The 26,207-nt window shown below is 38.8% G+C and overlaps 1 protein-coding gene and 1 long non-coding RNA gene across 2 annotated transcripts in view; both read right to left on the minus strand.

Moving 5' to 3' along the window:
* The window catches only part of LOC137424111 (monocarboxylate transporter 12-like), a 51,386-nt gene extending 25,400 nt beyond the window's left edge, over nucleotides 1–25,986 (minus strand). Inside the window, exons 1-2 of the mRNA XM_078774761.1 lie at nucleotides 25,929–25,986; nucleotides 14,759–14,902 (exon numbers count right to left, since the gene is read on the minus strand). Coding sequence (XP_078630887.1) covers nucleotides 14,759–14,852 — 94 coding nt within the window. The 5' untranslated portion in view covers nucleotides 14,853–14,902; nucleotides 25,929–25,986. The remainder of the gene's footprint in view (nucleotides 1–14,758; nucleotides 14,903–25,928) is intronic.
* On the minus strand, nucleotides 9,271–10,147 carry LOC137412173 (uncharacterized). The gene is made up of 3 exons (XR_010981446.2): nucleotides 10,016–10,147; nucleotides 9,684–9,813; nucleotides 9,271–9,459 (listed from the first exon to the last, which is right to left on the minus strand). It is a non-coding gene; the product is annotated as an uncharacterized LOC137412173 (long non-coding RNA).
* Nucleotides 25,987–26,207: the final 221 nt, after the last annotated feature.

Genomic DNA, 26,207 nt, shown 5'->3' on the forward strand with positions numbered 1-26,207 from the left:
ATTATTCAAAATAATTTTAATGGAAATGTTAATACAAGATACTATATAAATAAAATAATGAATTATTTTGAAATTAAACCCGAACTCAGGATAAAATATAGAGTTTCTAAAATAGCTCAAAAAAAGTTAGATGACTTGTTTTCCAAATATATAAATGAATGATTTTTTACCCGTTTGGGAAAATAAGATAAAATTTAATAACCATAAAAACATTCCAAATTCATTGAGATGTCTAATAGTTGGTTCAAGCGGATGTGGAAAAACCTGTTTACTTTTAAAGATGCTCCTTGGTCCTAATTTTTTAGATTATGATAATTTAATAATTTTTACAAAGTCTAGTTTTCAACCCGAGTATCAACTACTCTCACAGGGTTTTAATGCAGGTCTTAAAAAGGAAGACATTATCGGTTTATTTAAACTTCAAAACAAACTAAATGATTATAATATTGAAGATATAATACAATTATTTTGTGATACACAGAAATCAAAATCGAAACCAAAACCCATAACTTGTATTCTCAGTGATAATACGGATGATATACCTTCACCTCAAGATTTAGATAAATCAAAAAAGAACCTCGTCATCTTTGATGATTGTGTTAATGAGAGAAACCAAACAGTAATGGACAGCTACTATACAAGAGGGAGACATTCTTCTTGTAATTGTATTTATCTTAGTCAGTCATATTTTCAACTCCCTCGACGCTCAATAAGAAACAATGCCAATACTTTTATTTTATTTAAGTTAAATTCAATAGATGTAAATAATTTTTGGAGAGATAATTGCTCTACGTTATGTAGTAAAAAAGAATTTGAAAATTATATGAAACACACGATTGGAAAATATAAATATATTGTTGTGAAACAAGATGAGATATTAAAGGATGTATTTTTATTTTAAACATAATTACATATATAAATGACAACAATTATTATTAACCTTGTGGGTAAATCTGCTTCTGGAAAGAACTTTCATAAATCTAAACTCTTGAATAGTAAAAATGAAAAGATTGTAAGTTTTTTTAAAAAACACCCTATGATTCGTTTTGTGAGTACTACAACCAGAGCAAAGCGACCAGGAGAAGTAGAAGGGAAAGATTATTACTACATTTCAATGGAGGAACATATGCGATTGAGGAACGAAGGTCAAATATTTGAGGAGGTCTCTCTTGGTTCTACAAAATATTCACATTGTAAGAGTGAGTTAAATAAAGTAAAATCTAATGGTCTTGGGATTTTAGAAACTAATCCTGAAGGAATGAGACAAATTATTAAACAATTGTGTGGTGATGGAGTTAAGATTTTATCATTCGGTTTTGATATCGATGAGGAGATTCAACGCAAACGTATGAAAAGCAGAGATACAAGTATTAGTGAAGAAGAAATAACAACTCGTATTAATACCAATAAAGAATTTGATGAAATATTTAAAGAAAAAGATTTATTTCAACACATTTACTATAATGATGAAGAAAAGGAAAATTTTCCCATTGACCTTTACAATTCATTAAATGATATTTTTCAATAAATAAATACAGAAAATGAATACCGAAGAAAGAGAAAGAAAGTTTAAGGAACATCAACAATTAGTTTCAAAAGTTGTTAAACAACAGGAAGAGATAAAGAAGAAACGGAGACAGAAACTAACTGGTGAAGAAGCCTTTGAAAGAAAACAAGAGAAATTCTTTAAACCACTTTTGAAAACTCAACAATCACCTACAGTTCCCACGGTAGAATTTACTCCGAAAAAACTTCAAATGCTCAAAGATTTTAGTCAGATAACAAAACAAGAACTTGGTGAATTAGAATATGATGACGAGGGATTATTTCGGAAACTTGAGCAGGTAAATCAACCCCCTAATTATGTTGTGGAAGCTCTTCAAAACAATGAATATTCGGCGGGTTCAAAAACCAGAGCAGGTCTCATTCCAACAGAAGAACCAGCAGTGTTTCATCTTGTGGAAGAAAAGGTATTGATATTTAATGATGAATTGATGTTCTTGAGTTCTACTCAACCAAATGTTAAATTAACTCCAAGATTAATGTTTCTTCTAACAAACCCCGGATTCAGCGGTTCAAAATATTTTGAGGAACCACTTGATATGGAAAGAGAGGAAGATAGGGTATATATTGAGTTGTTAAATGCACTTGATTATGGAGTTTCTGTTGCTGGTAAAAGTAAGAAGAATGAGAAGGAGAAACATATTATTGATGCTTTAAGTAAGCTTGGTTCGGGTGTTAGTTTTCTTCCAAATGACCCATCACAATTAGTTAATAGGCTATTATTGTTGTTAGGTAGTAAGAAGGCTGGAAACAACAATTGTTTTAATGAATCCTCAGCCATTTTAGATCAGTTGATGAATATGAAAATAATTAATAAATGTCAATACAAAGATATTTTATTAGATATTAAATAAGATGAGAAGCACAATTCTTAGTTTTAATTTCACAACGAGCGATTACACAGCTTCATTCCCTTACCCACTACAACTTGACCCCCTTACCTCATATGAGGCATCTTTATTGTCAATGGAAACTTACAATACCCTTTTTAATATCACAGAGAAAAACAACAAGTTTAGTTATAATCCAGGCACTGCCTACAAAACTATAACTGTTTCACCTGGAGCTTACGAGATTTCTCAAATATCTTCAGAAGTCTCTCGCCTTATGAAAGAAAAAGGTGATGAACCAAAAAATATTGTAATAGATATTCAAAAACACACTTCAAAATCAACTATTAAACTTAAAAATAATTATAAAGTTGATTTCACGATTGAAAATTCGTTTAGAGAGCTATTGGGTTTCTCTTCAAAAAAGATTGAAAATAACGGGACGTTTTACAGTGATAATGTTATCCAAATATCCTCCGGTATAAATTCAGTATTAATTCATTGTGATTTGATTGATGGTGCTTATAACGATGGAATAAGAACAAATACAATATTTTCATTCAGTGCATACTCAACCCCGATTGGTTATAAATTTAATATGGAACCAAAAAATCTTGTCTATTTACCTGTGTCAGGAAAAACCATATACAGAGTAAATTTTAGGATAACCGACCAAGATAATCGTATGATATCCTTTAATGATGAAATTATATCCATCAGAATTCACCTACGTGAAGTTTTTCAATAAATAAATAATGGTTATTGTAAGAAAACACGAGTTGGGAAAATATAAAATAATTACAGGGGAGGGCATGTTCCTTTCACCAGACTATACAAGGTATGTGGGTAAAGGATACTATAAACCTAAGAGACAACGGGGTGTGGGTCATCAATTTCGAAATAAAGGAGATGGGATAATTGATACTCTAATGGGTATTGGTTCAACCATTCTTAAACATAAAGACCTAATTGGCTCAACTGCTTTTCTCATGGGAAATGTAGCAGGTGTTGTAAAGAGTATAAAAGATGCTCAAAAGGAGTCCCATAAATTACAAGCAATCAAAGAAATTAAAAAAGGTAAAACTCAACTATCTTCACAAGAACGACAAAAAATCATTAAAATACTTGGGTCAGGGTTTCAACAATTTTAATACTATATAAATACAAGTATGGAAGCGATTGATAGTATCTATGATTTGGATGATACGATTATCATTTCAAACTCTACTAAAAAGGAAGACTATTTTAAGGTAAATGCTATTACAGGAACCGACTGGAATTCAAACGGAACAAAAAGTTTTGAAATAAATAATCAACAAACTTACTTGAATATAGCTGATAGTTTCTTGCTGTGTAAATTTAAATTCACTAAGGCTGCGAATAATACTAATGCTACACTCGTAAATGATTTCTTCTGGAAAATGTTTGACAGTGTTCGCCTGTATATTGGAACACAAGAGGTTGAAGCGGTTGATTATGTCTCTGCTACATCTGAAATGATGAAATTTACACTATATTCGTTTGGTGATAGAATGGGTAAGGGAGCTGTTGAAGGCTTTATTCCTGATATGTCAACGGGAACAAACACAGACCCTGGTTATAGTCAAAGGAAGTCAATGTATAATGATGACGCAAAAGCTGAGAATAGTTTTACCGTAGCAGTACCTCTTAAAGGTATATTTGGATTTTGTGATTATGATAAAGTTTTGTATGGTCTTAAAATTAGATTTCAACTACAAAGGAATGATAATGTAAATAGATTGCTTTTTGGGGCTGAAAATGCTTTTGGCGACAATAATAAATTTGTTATTAATGATTTGTGTTGGTATATCAATGAATATACTCCTAATCTTAAAACGGAGGAGATGTTAAATAGAAGACTTAACTCAAAGAAACCGCTAAATGTATCATACCTTAAAAGAAGATGTCAACACATTAAACTGGAACACACTACCTACACTTGGAATTTGGGTGTTCTTGAAGGAAAGCCACGATACCTATGGCTCATTTTTAAAAAACCAGATGGAGAGGAGGGTACTAATAAGAATAATGCGCTGAGTGATAATGCTAAGGTGAAACAACTTCGGGTTTCTCTTGATGGCACATTTTATCCGCGAGATAGATTGGAAATTGATTGGGAAAAAAATGATTATGCGGAAGCCTACAAGTCCTACCAAAAAGTGTGTGAAAGTAATGGTAATAATGATCCTATTTTGGATATGGTTGCATTTAAAGGTTTATATACAATCTACGCAATTGACCTGAGTTCTCAAAAGGAAACTATAAAGTCTAATCGAGTGGATACTTCTCTATACATTGAAAGAGGGGAGAGTGAAGAGGTTAATGCATATTGTTTGCTTTTGGAGGAAACAGAATTACAGATTAATACAGATAATGGTGTTATGATTAATATCACATAGGTTTTTTCTCATAAATAAATGGTTGGGGTATATGTTAATCAAATCAATCTTAATAAATTAACATCTTGTATTCAAAATCAAAAGCCTTGTATTATTAATGTTAATACAATTCAAAGAAAAGGAGCTGTAAGAATTGATGTTTTACTCACACACACACAAGTAAAAACACTAAATGATGTTGGATCACTTAAAATTAAAATGACGAAACCTATGTTAAAGAAATATTCAATAGATGAGTCAAGAGGAGGATTTCTCCCGTTTCTAATTCCTTTATTTGCTGGTTTAAGTGCGGCGGGAGCATTGACTGGTGGTATTTCAGCAGCGGTAAAAACTGCTAACGAAAGGAAGGCACAACTAAAAGCTCAAAAAGAATTGGAAAGACATAACAAGGAGTTGGAGAAACAAATTAGTGGAAGTGGTGTAATTGTAGATTTTGCTCAAAAACTTGAAAGTCTACCTGATAAAGCTAGATTGTTGGTTGGAGATATGCTTTCCTCTATCGCTCAAGCGGGTGTTAAACTAACTAAACGGGGTAATGGATTGTATCTTTCTCATAAATAAATGGATAAATGGTTTAAACAATTTGGAAAGAATACAACGTCAAATATAGAACTAGCTAAGTATTGTAAAACACTAAAAATTGATAATGTGGTTATTTGTATGAGAGATGAATTAATACATATAAATAAGAATACAAAGAATATTATTATGAATTTAGACACACAGAATGGTTCTCATTGGGTTTGTATTCATAATAGTCAGGATAAATATTATTTTGATAGTTATGGTATGCCACCACCTGTTGAAGTAATACAATTCTTACAGAATGGTGTTTATCAAACATTCCAAGTTCAAGAAATTAATTCTAAATGTTGTGGCCAATTATGTTTATATGTATTATTTCAACTCAACAATAATGAAAATTTTTATGATATCATTTTTTATCTAATATAAATGACCTATGTTGGAAAAGATGGTTCTATCTTTGGAAAATCCTCTCAGGATATTGATTTATCAAATTATTATACAAAGGCACAGGCTGAACGACAAAAATATAGTGTAAGTAAAAATATTAATATGAAGAATACTTATAAATTAATCAATTATCCAAACCCTACAGATGCGAATGACTTGATTAGATTCAGTGATTTATCACAATATATATCTTTAAAGAAAACAGCACGTTTTGTGAAACAAGTAAAATTTACAACCACAACACCTGGTTATACTGACCATACACCTTTCCTCATTGAATTTAACTACCTGCTTACAATTAAATTTTATAAAGAAGGACATTTAGTTAATATGCGAATTAATAAATGGGGGTATGATATGCCTGATTTAGGGTATAATTGGTCTTTTTCAATAAACATAGAAGACCTACATGATTTAAATCAGTCTCGTAAAGAAGAATATTATCCACTTGGTGAAGATAAGGATTTATGTGGAAGTACAATTAGTAAACAACAAATACGTGATTTTAAGAAAATAAAAATATATGATATAGCGATGGTTCGCATGACAAAGAAGGAAGGTAATGAGATAAGGATAGAAAGCCGAGGAATACAAACCGATTTGGTAGTGGGAAGATGGGGTGGTATTACCTGTCATAATATTAATCTCACATATATTTCTGATACATAAATGGCAGGAAGAAGACTACAAGAGAATTATAATTTTTGTATTCAAGGATACCTACAAGAAAAGGGTGCTCGGTATTACATACCTTATGATTTGGAGCATATACATGGGAATTTTGTCATAAAAAACTGGCCTTATACTGATATTGTTAAACCCACAAATAGAGACTTGTTTAAAATATTAAATAAAAATGAACTTCTCAAAGTTATGAAATATAAAACTCTTTTAGAAATCGTCAACAAATCTTATTGGTATCCTATTATGAGAAAAATAATTATAGATACAAGAATATCTCAAAATCCAGATGAGTATATGTATAATATTCTTTGGGGTTTAAACTCAAGGGTAGCAAGGGATGAGGAAGGAGTTGAAGAAGAGAAGGAGAAAAGAGAGAAAAGAGAGAAGGAGGAGAGGGAACAAAGAGAGAGGGGGGAGAGGGAGATGGAAATCAGAGCGATTCAAAAAAGAGTGGATGTATTACAGCAAGAAGATAAATCTCAACTCACCGAAGAGGAAAATAAAGAAAGAATGAATGCTGTGAAAATATTGATATCAAAAATTGCTAAGATAAATGAGGAAGGAGTTAAAGAAGAGAAGGAGGAAAGAGAGAAAAAGGAGAAGGAGGAAAGGGAGAAAAAGGAGGAGGAGAGGGAGGAAAGGGAGAAAAGAGAGAAAAAGGAGAAGGAGGAAAGGGAGAAAAAGGAGGAGGAGAGGGAGGAAAGGGAGAAAAGAGAGAAGGAGGAAAGGGAGAAAAGAGAGAAGGAGGAGAGGGAGCAAAGAGAGAGGGAGGAAAAATATAAAAAGATGGAAATCAGTGAGATTAATAAAAGATTGAAGGTATTACAGCAAATAAATCAAACTCAACGCACTGAGGAGGAAAATAAAGAAATGAGAAGTCTAATGAAAATATTATTTTCAAGAATAACAACGTCAATGTCTTCAATTTCAGGGAGGAGATTTAAACGAGAAAGTGGTGAAGAAGAAGAAGAAGAAGAAGGAAAAGATTATGTGATTGATGATGTTGGTGTCATTGACTTTAGTTAGTTTTTATTTGTAAATAAATGGAGGAGAGAGTGAAGGCATTCCTTAGGATTCTTTATGTTTTAAAAATAAAGATTGAAATGTATATGTTGAAAACCAAAAAGGTTTTGATACTCTGTCGGAATTTTTCTGATAAATAAATATGAGTTATTGTCTCAAATGTAAAAAGAAAACTAAATCTAAAAATATCTCTTATGTTAAAGCTAAAAATAATAGAGTTTATCAAAAAGGAATATGTCAAGTATGTGGCTCTAAAAAGTGCCAATTCATCTCTCCTAAAAGAGGAGGAGACATACAAAAGTTTCTGTCAGGAAGTAAATTTACAACAACTGGAATTCCAGGGGAATTACACCTTCCAGGGTATTCTTTCTGTGGTCCAGGAACAAACTTGGATAAAAGATTAGATGAGGCTGACAATCCTAAACCTTGGTCTAAACCTACAAATAGGGTTGACGAAGTGTGTATGAAGCATGATATTGCTTATGGGAAAACCACTACGTTGACTGAAAAACATAAAGCCGACAGCGAAATGTTGTATAATTTGTCTTTGATACAAAATCCAACGTTGAGAGAGAAAGTTGATAGGTTTATTGTGAGAAATTTGATAAATGCTAAATTGAAACTTGGTCTTGGTTATTCCTCAAAAAACTATTAGGCTCTAATGATGTCATCAAGACTGAGGAGCTTTTGGCTGAAGAATTACACAAACCTATAATCACAAAGTTTAAAAGAAGGAAGGTTTATTCTAAATACACCGACCACATATGGTCCGCTGATTTAATTGAATTGAATAATGACAGGGGATACAGGTATGCTTTAACCGTTATTGATTTGAGGAGTAGATTTGCCTGGGTTGTCCCTTTAAAAAAAAAAAGGGGTGATACTTTAATGTTAGCCTTTAAGCTAATATTTGATCGGGATAAAAGGAAACCAAAGAAGTTATGGACTGATGAGGGAACAGAGTTCTATAACAAAATATTCATGAAATTTCTTAAGGGGAAGGGTATTAAATTATACAGCACCTTTAATGAAGGAAAGGCAGTTGTTATTGAGCGTTTTAATCGTACTTTGAAAGAGAAATTATATAAAAAATTCACACAACTCGGTTCTCAAAAATGGGTGTATTTAATTCAGGATATTGTAGATAATTACAATAATACAGTTCATTCATCAACAAAATCAAAACCATCAGAAACATTTACAAAATTAGAATATGAAAAGGAGATTAATTTGAGAAAGCCCAAGTTCAAAGTTGGTGATATGGTAAGGATATACAAATGGAAAAGCCATTTTGAGAAAGGTTATACACAAAAATGGACTCGTGAATTATTTAAAATCATTGATGTAATGGATACAGTCCCTTGGACTTACAAATTAAATGATTTAAATGGAGAAGAAATCTTGGGTTCATTTTACTCGCAAGAATTACAAAAAACAAAGCTAATAATTCATTAAACAACATTTCTATTCACCCCACCCAGATTAGCTAATTTAATTAGTGGTAATAAAAAAAATATTAAATAAACAAAAATCATAAGCCACACCCACAGAGACCACGCCCACACAGACCCCACCCACACAGACCCCGCCCACACAGACCCCGCCCACACAGACCACACCCATCATCCCCCACCCCCAGTGCGTCCCCCACCCTTGATCCCCCCTCATCCCACCCCCACCTTCCCCACACACACAAGGGGAGGGGAGGGGTGGGATGAGGGGGGGCCAAGGGAGGGGGACGCACCTTCCTGTCCCTTTTCCTTTATTCTCTTTTTGTAATTAAGAATTAAATAATTGTAAACAAAACAAATATATATAAATATTGAAAACATTAAAATCTTTATATTATTAAAACATTTTTCTTGAGGTATACATTCAACTTCTCCCCAGCATAAGTCATCAATTTCTTCCCAGCACAAGTCAAAGGTTGGTTCAGCAGATGTCTTCAGGTTTTGAATCTCTTTCTATTAAAGACAAGAGGGGAGAGATATTTATTTCATATTTATGTTCCATGTCAAAGCGTCTTGAAAAGCGCTATACAAAATAAATGTATTATTATTATTATTATTAATATAGGGTCGGATGCCCTTCCTGACACCAACCTTGAATCACCTCTTATGATGCGCAGGGATATGGTGTACCTATTATAAACGGTGAACCACATACACACACGTACACACATGCTTACCTCGAAAAAATCCAGCTTAGCGTCAAGATCGTTGAGTTGAAAATGAAGAGTACCACAGGTTGGTAGGAAATAACCACTCCTTGGGAGATCAAAATCATCCCACTCAAAATTTTGGTCTTCGAGGTTAATACTGCAAACAAAATAAGGAGAAATTACTATGCTGAAGTAAGCCCGACAAAACATCACACACACGCACACACTTTCACAGATACATACACTCACATACACACACAAACACACACACATACACACACACACATACACATACACACACATACACACACACTAAGGCAGCGTCATTTAACACCAACGTATTTTATTTAGTGTCATACCTTTTACATGAATCCTCTAAGAACGGTGAAACTGGCAAATGGTTTAAATGCTCATTCGCCTCGTTGTAAATCTCTTTCGGAAAAACTTCATTTTCTGCCAAGACCAGGTCATTTTCAAAACCTGAATTGCTGTAATAAAAAAAATATATCATGTTATATAAATTTAAATTAATCACATACAAAGCTCTCACCAACAGTTCAATTCTGAATGTTCAAACAGTTCAAACTTACCCTTGTGAGTATTCTTCATCACTGGAATAAGACGAGTTGTCGTTCATCTTCATCGATTCGTAATTATGAAAACAGCACGACAACACGACTTTTATAATGTCCAAAATGTATTTTCGGGAACAGAACTCAGCTTTAACATTTCGAGGAAACAGGAAATAAGACCATGAGAAATTCCCAACGCGTCATTTCTTGTAAAGTTAAGCAACATGCCATTTCTTTCTTTAATTAAAAAAGGTTCGAGGTTTAAGTATGGCATCCTTAATGAATGTGAAAAATATCAAATAGGTATAATTGAAAAGGCAACTGGTAAAAAAGTTCACAAAACAAATAAGAGAATTAATTTAAATACCGGTGAGTTGGGTAAAAAACATGGAAATATTTTTGAGTGGACGGAAAACTTTGATGGTTGTCAGGAAAATATATACTATAATTTTAAAATGGTATGTGGCACTGGAGGTGCTCAAACAAGAACATTGAGGGAGGTTTACCATTTTATCTTAGCTCAGTTAAAATATCTTGAAAAAGAACCAAACTCAAACCTCTTCTTTAATAATATATTAGATGGTGATGGAAGTTGGAGGCGAAATAAATTATTTCCTACACATAAACAAATATTTGTAGGATCATTGTTTCAGTGGTCTACTCGGGATCATTGATAGTAAGAGTACCATAAGACCAAGGGGGAATCCTAGGTTCATAAGGGTAGAGGGATCACAGGTGTTTAAGTGGTCTAATGAATAAGGATAACATGTCAAAAGGTTAGAAGGTTCGTAAAGAACAGGGTGAGAGAAATAGAGGTCTTTAGGGGCAATGAGGGAGGGAAAGAATTAATATGGAAGTGAATGGGTCAATGTTTGAGTGGGTCAAAGATTAATCTGCCAGATGATATGTAGAAGAAGGATGATAGGTCTATAAGAGAAAACAAATATTTGTAGTGTTTGAGTGGTCTAATGAACAACATTAAGGATAGGTACTACAGACAAAAGGTTCATAAAGATGAGGGTGGGAGAAATAGAGGTGTTTATGATTTTTGAAAAAGACAAGGGGGTAAATGACATTAGATAGGGATTTCCCATGTTAAACGGAGGTGTCCCAGAAGCAACATTATTACACTACTCACGTTCAAAGTTTGTGCCACTTTTTGCCTCAAAATGGAAACATATGGATGGTAATACATTTTCAGATGCAGACCCTTTGTATATCCTGATCTTTTTAGGGGCAGAGCACGAAACTTTAAAGGGGCCAATCTACACCAAATACTGAGCAAACTCACTTCAACAATGAAATTTTATGTGACTTTGTGTCTAAAAATGGAATTGAGAGAGTTCTACATTTTCAGATGCAGTATTGACTTTGCCTTATATGATATCTTGCCTAATTTAGAGTTTAGACAAGATTGATGAAAGAGGAGGGGGCATGAGACACAGAGGAGCAAACTAACTCCAACAATCAAAGTTCAAGTGATTTTCAGTTTTAAATATACTTTTCATGAAAGCAATTTTATAATTGAGAATTCACAATGATACCTTTCCCTGAAAGAGACAACAGGTTTGGCAATTCAAGTAATTTTTAAACATTATACATCATAAAGTCATACTCGGTTTCTCGATCTCATTGGGCTTCCAGTTTCTCGAGCGAGGTGGCGATTTTTGATCTCTCCATGGCCTCAAAACTTATTTTATTTAAAAAGTATTTTTCTATTCGTGTGTTTGTTAAATTTACACTCGTTATTTTATTGTGTATGTGTTTTGTGTGTTTATAGTTACTTTTGGTTTGTAATCCGTGTAACTTGTAATTAATTAATCGTTTTCTGTTCGCTCCGTGTGCGCGGCCTCGTAACCTGAGGCTTCCCCCGTCGGTGTTTTTGTTAATTTACGTTCGTTCCTTCGCTGTATTTCTTGTTTCTTAGATTTTTCTCTTCTCCCCCGAACTTCCCCGAACATCTACTCTTTGTCTAACGTTTTAAATCTACCCCCCCCCCCCAAAAAAAACAACAACAAAACAAGAAGACGTCATGCGGAGCACGATACTTGCAAAATCCGCCCCCCACCCCCAAGAAAAAAAATTCCATTGATACAGCAAATTGTCCATTTCATCAAGATTAAAATTGACAATCTTGACCAAAGCTCGGGTCAACAGGATGAAAAGTCACGATTTTTCAGATGAAAAATAATGATTTGGGAAGGTTGACTTTGAGCTGACCTTTGACCTTTTGACCTCAAAAATAGTTAGTTTCCCTATTTAGTGACTCAATGTGCAAATGCTGTTCAATTTTCAAGTCAAACAGATGAAAATTGAGGATTTTAAAAATTTGGCCTATGTTGACCTTTTGGCCTATGTTGACCTCAAAAACAGTTGGTGGTTGAATCCAGTGACCATATATGTAAATCCTCTTAGAATTTCAAGTCAATCAAATGAAAATTGGTCATTTTAGAAATTCGGCCTATGTTGATCTTTTGGCCTGTGTTTACCTAAAATATAATAAGTGGTTGAATTCAGTGACCAGATATGCAAGTCCTCTTAAAATTTCAAGTCAATTGGATGAAAATTGAGGATTTTAGAAATTTGGCCTATGTTGACCTTTTGGCCTATGTTTACCTAAAATATCATTTGTGGTTGAATTCAGTGACCAGATATGCAAGTCCTCTTCAAATTTCAAGTCAATCTGATGAAAATTGAGGATTTTTTAAATTTGGCCTATGTTGACCTTTTGGCCTATGTTGACCTCAAAAATACTTGGTGGTTGAATTCAGTGACCAGATATGCAAGTCCTCTTCGAATTTCAAGTCAATCGGCTGAAAATTGAGGATTTTAGAAATTTGGCAAAGTTGGTGACCTTTGGCCTATGTTGACCTTCTGACCTTTTGACCCCAAAAACAATAGGCTTCTCAATTGTGACGACCTATACAACTTGGTGAAGTTTCGTGACGATCGGTTTAGAATTGTGACCCATAGGCCGGTGAGGATGTAACAGAACAAGAGGAACAGTTAAAGGAGAGGAGGGAAACAGACCGCCAGCAGAGATGAGGGACAAAGTAGAGGGAGACTTGGACAAAATAGAGGGAGACTTGGCCAAAATAGAGGGAGACTTGGCCAAAATAGAGGGAGACTTGGCCAAAATAGAGGGAGACTTGGACAAAATAGAGGGAGACTTGGACAAAATAGAGGGAGACTTGGACAAAGTAGAGGGAGACTTGGACAAAGTAGAGGGAGACTTGGCCAAAATAGAGGGAGACTTGGCCAAAATAGAGGGAGACTTGGCCAAAATAGAGGGAGACTTGGCCAAAATAGAGGAAGACTTGGCCAAAATAGAGGGAGACTTGGCCAAAATAGAGGGAGACTTGGCCAAAATAGAGGGAGACTTGGCCAAAATAGAGGGAGACTTGGCCAAAATAGAGGGAGACTTGGCCAAAATAGAGGGAGACTTGGCCAAAATAGAGGGAGACTTGGCCAAAATAGAGGGAGACTTGGCCAAAATAGAGGGAGACTTGGCCAAAATAGAGGGAGACTTGGCCAAAATAGAGGGAGACTTGGCCAAAATAGAGGGAGACTTGGTCAAATAAGGGGATGTGGGGAAGAATCAGGGCAAGGGGAGGACACATAGGGCTAAATTATTGTAATATCATATTAACGGTTAAAATGCCATAAAGTCATTCGATAGAGTTTCAATGGTATTTTAAAATCCCTCGAAATAATGATTTCACAATGTTTGGCATCATGTTTTTATGATGCTGTAATAACATTATTGTGTTTGCTTTGGCAATAAATTGTGAACCACTGAAGGTATTTCAAGCAAACTTGGCAAAAGTATAGACTGTAATATATGATGAACTGATTCAATTTGGGCTCAACAGGTCCGAGGTCATGTGACCCTAAGTCGAGTTAAGGGTATGTGATGTTGTCTCTCTTCTGCTTTCTCTCTCCCACAATCTCATGTGACCTTTAATCGAGGTCAAACGTAACAGTGGGTTTGACATCCTGTCCGCACACTCACCTCTAAGCTGCCTAGGCTGGGTTCGAATCCCGACCCAGCTATAACCTGTCAGTTTGGTGTTTCACAGGCAAGGTGATTCATCAAGGTGTGCGCCGTCCCTCGGATGGACGTTAAACTGGGAGCATGGGTTGGTGGACGTTAAAGATCCCATGGTGTCCTTCGCAAGAAGTCGGCGACTATCCCCGGGCACCATGGCCAAATTCCAAATTCCTGCCCTAACTAGTCGAACGTCAGGCCTGGCCAGGCCGGTTCGTGAAAAAAAATGGGCCAAGCTTCCCCCGGCCGACCCCACAAGGTGGGACAATAGTGGCCGTTAAAGAGCAACAACAAAACTTCCTCTACATCACAGAATATAAGCACATTCGTGTTTGATGTCTTTCTCTGTGACCACACAAGGAAAACACACACATATCTAAAGTTGATAAGGTTTTCATGGTTTGCACGTTGCATGGTGTCGTTCATGTGAAATCGTTATTAGATTAAAAGTTTCAACAACATCTCATTTGTCACTTACGTACCAGAAACAAGTCCCAGCGATATAGAGAGAAATTGAATACTCGTGCCAAACGAAGCAATAACGAAACCAGTAGAGGACAGAATTCCACCGACCATTACTGTTGCCTTGTAGCCAAAACGTGCGGCAAAGTATGTTCCCAAAGGAGCTGTCAAACACACAAAATAAAAAATAATAATAAATAAATATTGATGACTATTGATATTGATGATCTGAGAACCAGTGCGGATTCACGTACTCACTGACACTGTACTCACACTGCACTGTTACAATAGCTTTTCATGTTCCTTCGGGAATTTTGGAGGCTAATAAGTCAACCAATAAGTTCCCACATCCATATGTAGAGGAAATAGGCAAGGTTAACCTATGTAATTACCACTTTATTAAGTTATATGTGGACTGCCAAGATGTCCGTCACTTGCACATAGCATTACTTTATAAAGAGTAGAGATAACTAAAGTACGGTCCTTGAAAACAACACGCAGACCCACAAACACAGGGTGAAGATACCACGAGAATTCTTATAAAACACAGGATTCATTATCTCCAAGTCGAGCATAATGCAAATTCAATTTAAAACTAGAACGGCACTCAGTAGAGAGCGTACCTCCACCTGGTTGGCCATATTACTCAATGGTGAAGAATCACTTTAAAATTCTAGGAGCTGGATCAGAATTTTCACCAAAATTGAACTGATTCTTCCTTGTCACATACACAACTTGTCCACCAAGTTTCGTCCAAATCCGTCAACAACTTTTTGAGATATCCTGCTATGTATCGTTTTGGCCCCATCTCCCAATGGTGAAGAATCACTTAAAAAATAAAATAATTCTCATATCCGAATCCATATTCAGGCCTTCACCAAAATCGAATCAATTCTTCCTTGTCAGACACCCAACCGGTCCACCAAGTTTTGTCCAAATCCGTCCATAACTTTTTGAGATATCCTGCTATATATGGTTTTTGGCGCTGTCTCCCAATGGTGAAGAATCACTTTTAAAATTCTAGTAGCCGGATCCGAATCTTCCCCAAAATCTAATCCTGTGGTCCCCAACCTGGGGGCCATGGCCCCCTGGGGGGCCATGGTGTATTTCTTGGGGGGCCATGGGGTAATTTGAACCATACTAAAAATAAAAAAACATTTGATTTGGTTTTGGCTTTGATATTGTTTTGTTTTTTTCCTATTAGTGGGGCAACTTAGCATAACAATTGTGCATTTTGTGAGGAAAGCACCAAATTTGGTACACTAGTAGACTATCATATTATGAAAAGATCTGGATATTGGGCCATCTCAGATTCAGAGATTTGATTTTTGCAAGATTTCGATTCGATTGGGATCGAAGAAAACACCTTCTTAGTCTTCTGTACAGTGAAGTTGCCAGCCCTGAATTCTCTGGCTACATCTGGGTGCTTCATTGGGAGTGCAACCATGTCCCTCAGGTGAACAGGGACCCACCTAGCATAGTGTGTGTGGTCTAAGGCATGGAACCATGGGACCAGTTCCGTCAGGGCATCAAGGTACATCGTGAATGAAGCCTGCCGCAGAGAACGCACGTAGACCAGTACCAACATCTCTAGTTCCAGCACAGTTGCCCAGTACTGAAAGTTGGGAATGTCTTCTCCTCTCTGGTGACACCAGTCTTCGAACTCAGGCAGGTCTTCTGCATCATCAGCATATGTCATACAGTGGCGTTCATACGCACGGTGTTGCAGGATGTGCAGTGCCGCTGCAGTGATTTGATGAGCTCTTCTTGTGCAGTGACGTGGGCAGCTCGCAGGAAGGAGTCGGCCGTCCCTGGCGTTGCAATCTCAGCTTGCAAATCTGCAAAATCTGCAAATCTTGCAAAAATCAAATCTCTGAATCTGAGATGGCCCAATATCCAGATCTTTTCATAATATGATAGTCTACTAGTGTGCCAAATGTGGTGCTTTCCTCACAAAATGCACAATTGTTATGCTATATTTAGCTTAGCTGCCAGACTATATTGCAGATTTGACGTTATGGCTTCTGGGAGTAAAAAAAGAAAGTATCTTGACGAATACATAAAGCTTGGATTCACGTCCATTACCGTGTCTGGCCAAGAGAAACCACAACGTGTGCTGTGTCACAAGGTTTTGAGTACTGAATCCATGAGGCCATCCAAGTTGAAGTTGCATCTCTAGACGAATCATGCACAACATGCAAAGCAGGATCCCGAATTTTTCAAGCGGCATGAAAGAAATTTAAAGCGACAGAAGTTGGATGAGAGAGGAGCTTTTCAACAACAAAATGCAGCAACTGTCCAGGCTTCTTATGAAGTTTCTCTTGAAATTGCAAAGAAGAAAAAACTCCACTCGATTGGGGAGACACTCATCAAGCCTTGTACCCTCCTCATTGTCGAACGGGTTCTCGGCAAGGCAGAGGCTCGCAAAGTTGAACAGGTGTCTTTATCGAATAACACAGTGCAGCGTCGTATCCATGACATGTCGGAAGATGTGAAACAACAGATCATCAATGAGATTAAGGCGGCGCTTTCCGGCTTGTTTTCTTTTCAACTTGATGAATCGACCAATGTTAGTTCCTGCTGACAGCTACTGGCATTCGTTCGCTATGTCAAGAGAGATGATATCAAGGAAGAATTCTTGTTCTGCAGTGCCCTGGAAACAACGACAAAAGCTAATGACGTCATGGAAAAAAATGACGTCGTTCTTCGATGCGGGAGGAATTCAGTGGGAGAATGTATGCGGTGTCTGTACTGATGGTGCTCCTGCCATGCTTGGTTTCAAATCCGGATTCCAAGCAAAAGGGAAGATGCTGACAGTTTTAGTTTAGTTAGTTTTCACATATTCTTGACTTGGAACCTTTTCATACTGTTTTCTTGTGTGACAGTTCTATTTTATGCTGTCCATAGTGTTGCTACTGATAATATTAAAATCTCATATCAAACATGCATCATTCGAGCGACGTTGCTTTGTTTGCTTCTTCCAAAAACGATGTAGTAGGGACCCAGTAAGGAACAGAAAAAAAACTATGGAACTAAATGTTCATGTTGGCTACTTGGAATTCCTCATTTTCTGAGTAATAATTTACCAATTCTCATACAAACAAAATAGCCAATTAAAGGAAAAAACACCTCTCAGAATGCACCACAGAGCATCTAGAAATCAAAAAATTTCTGGGGGTCATGCCCCCCGACCCCCCACCCTAGCCTGCTTCCACGCGCTCCGCTGCTCGACCCTCGCGAAAGGGAGGGGGGTGCTGGGGATGTGCTCTGGGAGCCAAGGGGGCCATAACACAAAAAAGTTGGGGAACTCCTGATCTAATCATTTCGTCCTTGTCCCATACGCTACATCTCTGCCAAATTTCGTCCGAATCCGTCCACAACTTTGAGATATTTTGTTCACAAACGGACAGACAGACAGGGGTGAAAACATAGCCTCCATCCACCTTTGGTGGCAGAGGTAATAAAAAATAAACTTCTTGATAAACTAGAAAAATAAATGTTTTGGAATATATTAGACAAGTTGACGAACCGGTCCTAAGGCCGGTTTGACGTGTCAGTTCGTTTTGACATCAAAATACAGGCAATGCAGGTAAAGACACGCTCAGTAATGAATTTGAATACCTCTGACTTAATCCGCGTTCAAGAGAGAAAATCAATTATTGGTTCAATTAGATGCAAATATGTTATAATAACATGAGACAATTTTGGCAAACTGTGACTAAGGCCACTTGGCGGCACAACATTAAAGTAGGCCACCCTGGAACACTGTATTACTGCCATGCAGACACACACACACACACACACACACACACACACACACACACACACACGTGGATACTTTAAGATCTGCAAGGTCTTCGCTCCATCTCTTAAAACCCAACCATGTATGGAAACATCAGCAAACAGCAGTAATTTGAACGCACACACACACATGCGAACGTGTGCACATGTATATGCACGCACACACAAAGGTGGACACTTTGAGGCTTGTGAGGGCCTGGTTCCACCTCCTGAAACCCGCATATGAAGATAACAGCCAACGACACACACAACACCCTCTCCTATTCCTTTGAGAACGGCTGCGGTTAACAACAAGGATGCATGATTTAGGTTTGAGGAAACAAATCACTCGGTTAGCCCATTCACCATTCCCATTTGAACTATCCACTTGCAATCCTGAGTTTGAAACCCATGTACTATATATTGTCGCTTAGACGTGCCTGCTAACGCGGACTCGCCGTACCGAAGCAATGTGCTTTGAGAATGGCCAAATTAAAGGGAATCAGGCTTGAGTGGTTAGCATATATGTTAGAAGGGGTACAAATTAAGTTAGCATTGTTCATGTATTCATGTAGGTTAGCATATGTTCTGGAATATATTCTTTTTAACTCCCCAAAACCACATGTATGGTCGTGGCCAAAAATATTGGCACCCTTGCACTTTTTTCAAATAACTCACAAGTTTCTCTAAACATAAGTTGAAATTGACAAAAGTATTTTGTCTCCACAATTCTTTATTTCACTGTTAATATTACAAAACCTTTGTTTTTGATTCAGAACTTAATATATCCTTTTAAATCAGAAAATAAAAATAAGTGGCAATGACAAAATTATTGACACCCTAGACTTAATATTTCGAAGCACCGCCTTTGGACAAAATAACTGCAGTCAAGCGCTTCCTATAGCCATGAATGAGCTTCCTACACCTCTCTACTGGCAGTTTGTCCCACTCTTCTTGTGCAAACTGCTCCAGTTCTCCCAGATTTGAAGGGTTCCTTCTCCCAACTGCTGTTTTCAGATCTCCCCTCAGGTGTTCAATGGGATTTAGATTTGGACTCATTGCTGGCCACCAGCGTTTTGTCTTGAACCATTCCTGGGTGCTTTTTGAAGTGTGTTTGGGGTCATTGTCCTGCTGCAAGACTCAAGACCTTCGACAGAGACCCAATTTTCTGACACTGGGTTGAACATTGTGCTCCAAAATGCCTTGGTAATCTGATTTCATGATGCCATGCACACATTCAAGGCACCCAGTGCCAGAGGCAGCACAGAAACCCCAAAACATCACTGAACCTCCTCCATGTTTGACTGTAGGGAAGGTGTTCTTTTTTTTGAAGGCTTCATTTAGTTTTATGTAAACATAGAGATTATGTGCTTTACAACAAAGCTCTAATTTGGCCTCACCTGTCCACAGGACATTCTCCCAGAAGGATTTTGTCTTGTTCAGGTGTGGTTTGGCAAACTCCAGTCAGGATTTCTTATGTCTCTCTCTCAGTCCTGGGTCTCCTACCATAGAACCCCCTTTCCTTGAGTCAGCGACGAATTGTACGATTTGGAACTGTCGTACCTTGTGTCTGAAGGTCAGCTTGAATCTGTTTGGCAGTAGATCGAGGTCCTTTCTCCACCATTCAACCAATCCTTCGATGCAATCTTCGATCAGGTTTTCTCTTCCGGCCATGTCCAGGGAGGTTGGCTGCAGTGCCGTGGGCCTTTAACTTCCTGATAACATTGCGTACGGGTGACACAGGAACATCAAGGTCTCTGGAGATGGACTTGTAGCCTTGAGATTGTCCATGCTTGGCTACAATCTTGTGTCTGACCTCCTCAGACAATTCTCTGGTTTTCTTTCTTTTCTCCATGCTCAACAGCAGAATGACTCCTTTTCTCTATTCAAAGTGGTTGAATGAGTGATTTTTATATTGCAGGCACCTGCAACTCACCACAGGTGGGTTAAATTCCAAAGTAAAGGAGAATCAGCTGCTTGAAATCTAATTATTTCTAACAACTTCTAAAAGGTGCCAATAATATTGTCCGGGCCATTTTAGGATTTCTGTGTGGAATAAGCTAAGATTTAGTAATTTTTTCAGCTTTTTTTGTTTTGCTCCACTGGAAACCAAAGAAATACATTTGTGGATACCAAAATATTTTTTAATTTCAACAATTTTATGGCAGAAATGGTGCATTATTTGAAAAAAGTGCAATGGTGCCAATAATTTTGGCCACGTTTGTACATCCTTCTGGTCTCAGCAAAGGCTTAACAAATTATATCTCCCCCAGAGATTAGCCAGACCGGGCCTAAACGTTTTGGGCACATGTGAGAATGATAGCGGGTTATCAGGCGGCAAGTGCACTTGATGAATAAGTTTATTGAAAGGAGACACAGGACAACAACAAATAACAAAGAATCCCAACATGAAAGGCAGACGATAAAATGTATAAAGATAAATATATAAAGGCAAACTCAGTAAAAACTAAAGACACTTAATTAATAAACGAACTGATGGTGCCACATGCACTCTTCAAATTATGAACAAAGGGGAGAAAGCAGGAAAGGTCTTGAAAAGGACATGGGTGGGCAGTTCTCCAAAACGAATCATGGGGAAGTGCTGCAAGGTGGCACAGGTCAGCATTCCTGCATCCGCGAAGATGAGCTCGCTCCGCGCTGATGCCACCACCCCCAGAGAAAGCGTAAGCGTCCCCGACTTGGATTAACTCCATTCGTCCCAGATCTCCCCGAAGGGAGAGAATAGCGAAGTGCAAGAGGGAAGAGCGAAGAGAACAGAAATGGAGCTAACAACTCCATGTACGACCTTCTAAGACCTACCCTGTAGCCATGTCCTGCGCTTCCAAATGTTCTTTGCTCATCCATCGGCACCAGCAAATGAGGTGGCACATCACCGCAGCATTGTCATGTCAACGGGGGTGTTGCCACTGGCACCCCCTCCTCCCCCCGAAACAATGGCATGACACCTTGCATTGCGCCAATGGCATCACGCCCCCAGGGGTCCTTGTGATTACCAGCGCCATACCAGACACCTTGCATTGCGCCAATGGCATCACGCCCTCAGGGGTCCTTGTGATTACCAGCACCATACCAGACACCTTGCATTGCACCAATGGCATCACGCCCTCAGGGGTCCTTGTGATTACCAGCGCCGTACCAGACACCTTGCACTCTGAGCGCAGGTCATGAGGGAGGATTGTTGGCCTCAACATGAACCAAGACACATTCACTACTCTCCTTACCTTGCTCGGGTGCCTTGTCTGGTTCACAGAGAGGACACTTATGAATTACACCTTCCTATCTAAAGCCAATGCCAACTATACCACCCCTCATTGGCATACATAGGAACAGGACAACTTCACAATAATGGGTCCCTGGTTGCAGAACATACTCTAACCTACACGAACACATGGACCACGGTAACTTAACATGCTACCTAATTCGTACCCCTTCCAACATCACAAGATATTTTTGCTCCTTGTTTATTATCCGTGAAAATTCATGTTCAAGTAAACTGATGACGAATAATGTGTTTATCCTTATCCTTCCTGTGACCTATATAAAGACTTCGATGTTTAAACTTGATTTGCATTTAAAAATAACTATTACTACTACCACTACTACTACTACTAATACTACTACTATGACTACTTCTACTACTACTACCAATTATACTACTACTACTACCACTACTACTACTACTACTGCCACGTCTACTACTACTACTACCACCTCTACTACTACTACTACCAATTATACTACTACTACTACCACCACTACTACTACTACTACTACCACCTCTACTACTACGACTACCACTTATACTACTACCACTTCTACTACTACTACTACCACTTCTACTACTACTACCACCTCTACTACTACTACCACCACTACAACTACTACTACCACTTATACTACTACCACTTCTACTACTACTACTACCACTTCTACTACTACTACCACTGCTACTACTACTACTTATTCAATGGCCAAAAATATTCCCAGCTAATTGTGGGATCGACCAGGAAATCTCGTCATCTCGGGATATGCTCCGCAGGTTGGTCAGAGCGATGAAGAGAAGGACAAGTTCTGGTGTGCGATAGAGAAGCTGATGGAAAACGTGAAAGATGAGGAAGTTGTTGTGGTAGGAGGAGACCTAAATGGACATGTGGGAAGGAGTATGGATGGTTTTGAGGGAGTTCATGGGGGTTACAGATATGGTGTGAGAAATGGAGAAGGTGAAAGGATTTTGGAGTTTGCTGATGGAGCTGATTTGTTGATTTGTAATACTCAGTTCCAGAAAGAGGATAATAAGCTTGTTACATACACGTCAGGTGGGTCGACGACAACCGTTGACTACCTGATGGTGCGTAGGCGAGAAAGGGGGCACCTCCGGGACACAAAGGTGATCCCGGGGGAGGAGGCTGTTTCACAGCACCACTTGCTTGTCTGCGACATAAGGGTGAAAGGTGCGAGGAGAGCTCGGCGGGTGAAGTACCAACCGAGAATGAAGGTGTGGAGGTTGAAAGAGGTGACAGTAAGGGAGGCATTAAAAGAGAGGCTGAGTAGGGTAGAGGAAGATGTGGTTGAGCTTGAAAGTGGTTGGATGTCAATGAAAGATAGTCTGTTGGGAGCCGTTGGTGAGGTATGTGGATGGACAAAAGGACCACAGAGGCACTCAGAAACATGGTGGTGGGATGATGAAGTTGGAAAGAGGATTGACGAGAAGAGGAAGAAGTTCAAGGAGTGGCAGAAGGCGAAGGGCACGGGAGCAGAAACAGCAGAGCATGAAAGTTATAAGGCAGCCAAGAAGGCTGCAAAGAAAGAGGTAGCAAAGGCGCAGGAGGCATGTAGGAAAATGTTCGGAGAACGCTTGGATTCGGAAGAGGGTCAGAGAGCGGTATTCAGGATTGCAAAGCAGATATGATGAGAGATTGCAAAGCAAAGCGAAAGAGAGGTGTGATGTGATGGGGGTGAGTTGCTTGAAGGATGAAGTGGGACAAATCGTTGTGGACCCAGATGGAATTAAAGGAAGATGGAAAAGATATATGGAAATGCTGTTGAATACAGAGAATGAATGGGATGGCAACATCGAGAGTAACCCAGTTTTAGGACCGGCAGAGAAGATAACTGAGAAGGAAGTTGAGGAAGCGATAAAAGCAATGAAGAGTAGAAAAGCGGGAGGGCTGACGGGAGTTGTGGGAGATATATTGAAGGCAGCAGGAAGTTGGGGTGTGAAGAGAATGACAGAGATCTGTAATCTGGTGGTGAAAGAAGGCCGCATTCCAGTGGATTGGGAACTGAGTACCCTCGTCCCTGTATACAAGGGGAAAGGTGACCCTCTGGAGTGTGGCTCGTACCGAGCGATAATGTTATTGGAGCATGGAATGAAGGTATTGGAAAGGGTGTTGGAGAGGTGGATAAGGAAGAAGGTGAAGATTGACGAAATGCAGTTTGGATTTATGCCAGGAAGAGGAACGACAGACGCGCTTTTTATTGTGAGGCAGTTGCAGGAGACGTACATGGAGAAGAGGAAGTTAGGAGTGGAGGAATGGTTGATCAGAGTAGGGATGGCAATGCACAAAAGAGCGCGCATAGCTGCAAGGACGAAGGACGGGAACAGTGGTGAGTTTGAGGTGAAGGTGGGAGTGCATCAGGGGTCGGTACTAAGTCCACTACTATTTGTAGCTGTGATGGAGGTGCTGGCTCAGAACGTAAAGGAGGGTTTACCGTGGGAGTTGTTGTATGCAGATGATCTGGTGTTGATTGCGGAAAGTATGGATGGACTGAAGGAAAAGATGAACAAGTGGAAGGAATGTATGGAGACAAAAGGTCTGAAGGTGAATATCGGAAAGACGAAGGTGATGGCAAGTGGTAAAGCATGTGGTGAGGTGGAAAGAACTGGGACGTGGCCATGTGCTGTGTGCAGGAAGGGTGTCGGAGTGAACTCCATTCAATGTACAATGTGCGCTGAGAGGGTCATTAACCAGTGTGGCAACTACATTCAAGTGTAAGGTGTGCACAGAGGGAGCTGTAGATGGAGGAAATGTTGAGTTGGATCTTGGAGACGGCTTGAAGCTGGAAGGTGTGAAAACATTTTGCTACCTCGGAGACATGCTGAATGGAGAAGGTGGATCAGACTCGGCAACGGTTGCTGGAGTGAGATGTGCATGGAAGAAGTTTTGGGAACTGAGTGCTGTGCTGATGAGGAGGGGAGTGTCGTTGAAGCTGAAGGGAAAGGTGTATGCTGCATGTGTGAGAAGTAATATGATTTATGGGAGCGAGACATGGGTAATGAACGTAGAGCAGCAACGAAGGCTGGAAAGGGTGGAAATGCGAATGGTTCGGTGGATGTGCGGAGTATCGTTGAGAGAGAGGAAGACAAATGATGAATTGCGAAAGATGATGGGAATAGAGCCTGTGATTGATGCTGTGAAGAGGAACAGGTTGAGATGGTTTGGTCATGTGTTGAGGAAGGATGAAAGTGACTGGTTGAGAAGAGTGATGGAAATGAATGTAGAAGGAAGTAGAGGACGGGGAAGACCGAGAAAGACTTGGCTGAAGATGGTGGAAGAAGAAATGCGGGCAAGGGTGTTAACAAGGAGAGATGCAGAAAATAGGGCAATTTGGAGATGATTGTCATGGGGACCGCAAGGCTAACCCCCGCTCTAGCAGGGAAAATGGCCTTAAAATGCAAGTTGTTGTTGTTGTTGACCAGGAAATGTTTTTTGCCCAACTCCTTCATGAACTGTCTTGCCAGACCTGAGATTTGCAAAGGTAGACCTGACATTTGCCTGGCCAGATTGAAGCTGATTTGGGCAGGAATGTGCAATTTGTTCAAAGTGCCATCAATAACTTGCGAATTCTTTGCAAAACACAGTGGGATCTATCTATATCGTCGACCAGCTAATGATAGCAGATCCGACACCCAGCTTAAAGTCCATCTGAGGAATGGATGTAAGGTCCTGCCTGTGAAATAACATACAGATGGTTCAGGAATATAACACAGGTATACCTTAAAGGTAAGTGCGCTACATCTACACCATCATTCAGACAGAGCTATGTTTGGACCTGATGGTTCATATTAAGGCACCGTCATCAAATTTACACTTAAAAACAACTGGGAGGCTCACATTTTTAGATCGGTTACAAAGCTAAAGGCCTCTTGTTGTGAGACGAAACATACGAGTAGGATTATTGTGTACAATACTTTGCAAATGGAGGTTATCTTCACAGACTACCACAAGGAGAGCATGTACCAGGTGGCAGGTGGAGAGATGTCGACTTGGAGGCACAGGTAAGAAAGACTTGCGTGTATAATAAGGACCCATGTGACCTCTCACAAAAAACTAGCATGAGAACGCATGACATTTCCAGCAGATTTCACGATACATCCATCATACGTACCCTGGCCAAATTCCAAATTCCTGCTCGAACCTACAGTGTAAACTGCATCAGCAGCACAGCTGCGCACCCAGCAAGATACATGTGTACTGCACACAAAAAAAGGTTCAAACCTGATTTGCTTTCAGACTCCCATGCCACCTCCAGTTAGTAAAACGTAGCAGGAACTATTTACTTTTTTTTTACTATTTTGTCACGCGAGTACATTACATCCTGGGCTCGTGGTGTGCTCATTAATTACACCAGTCTAAAGTCTCACACCCCCATCACTAATCCCCCAAG

Source organism: Myxine glutinosa, chromosome 3 (genome assembly GCF_964187855.1).
Source record: "Myxine glutinosa chromosome 3, kmMyxGlut1.1, whole genome shotgun sequence".
In the NCBI taxonomy this organism is placed as follows: Eukaryota; Metazoa; Chordata; class Myxini; order Myxiniformes; family Myxinidae; genus Myxine; species Myxine glutinosa.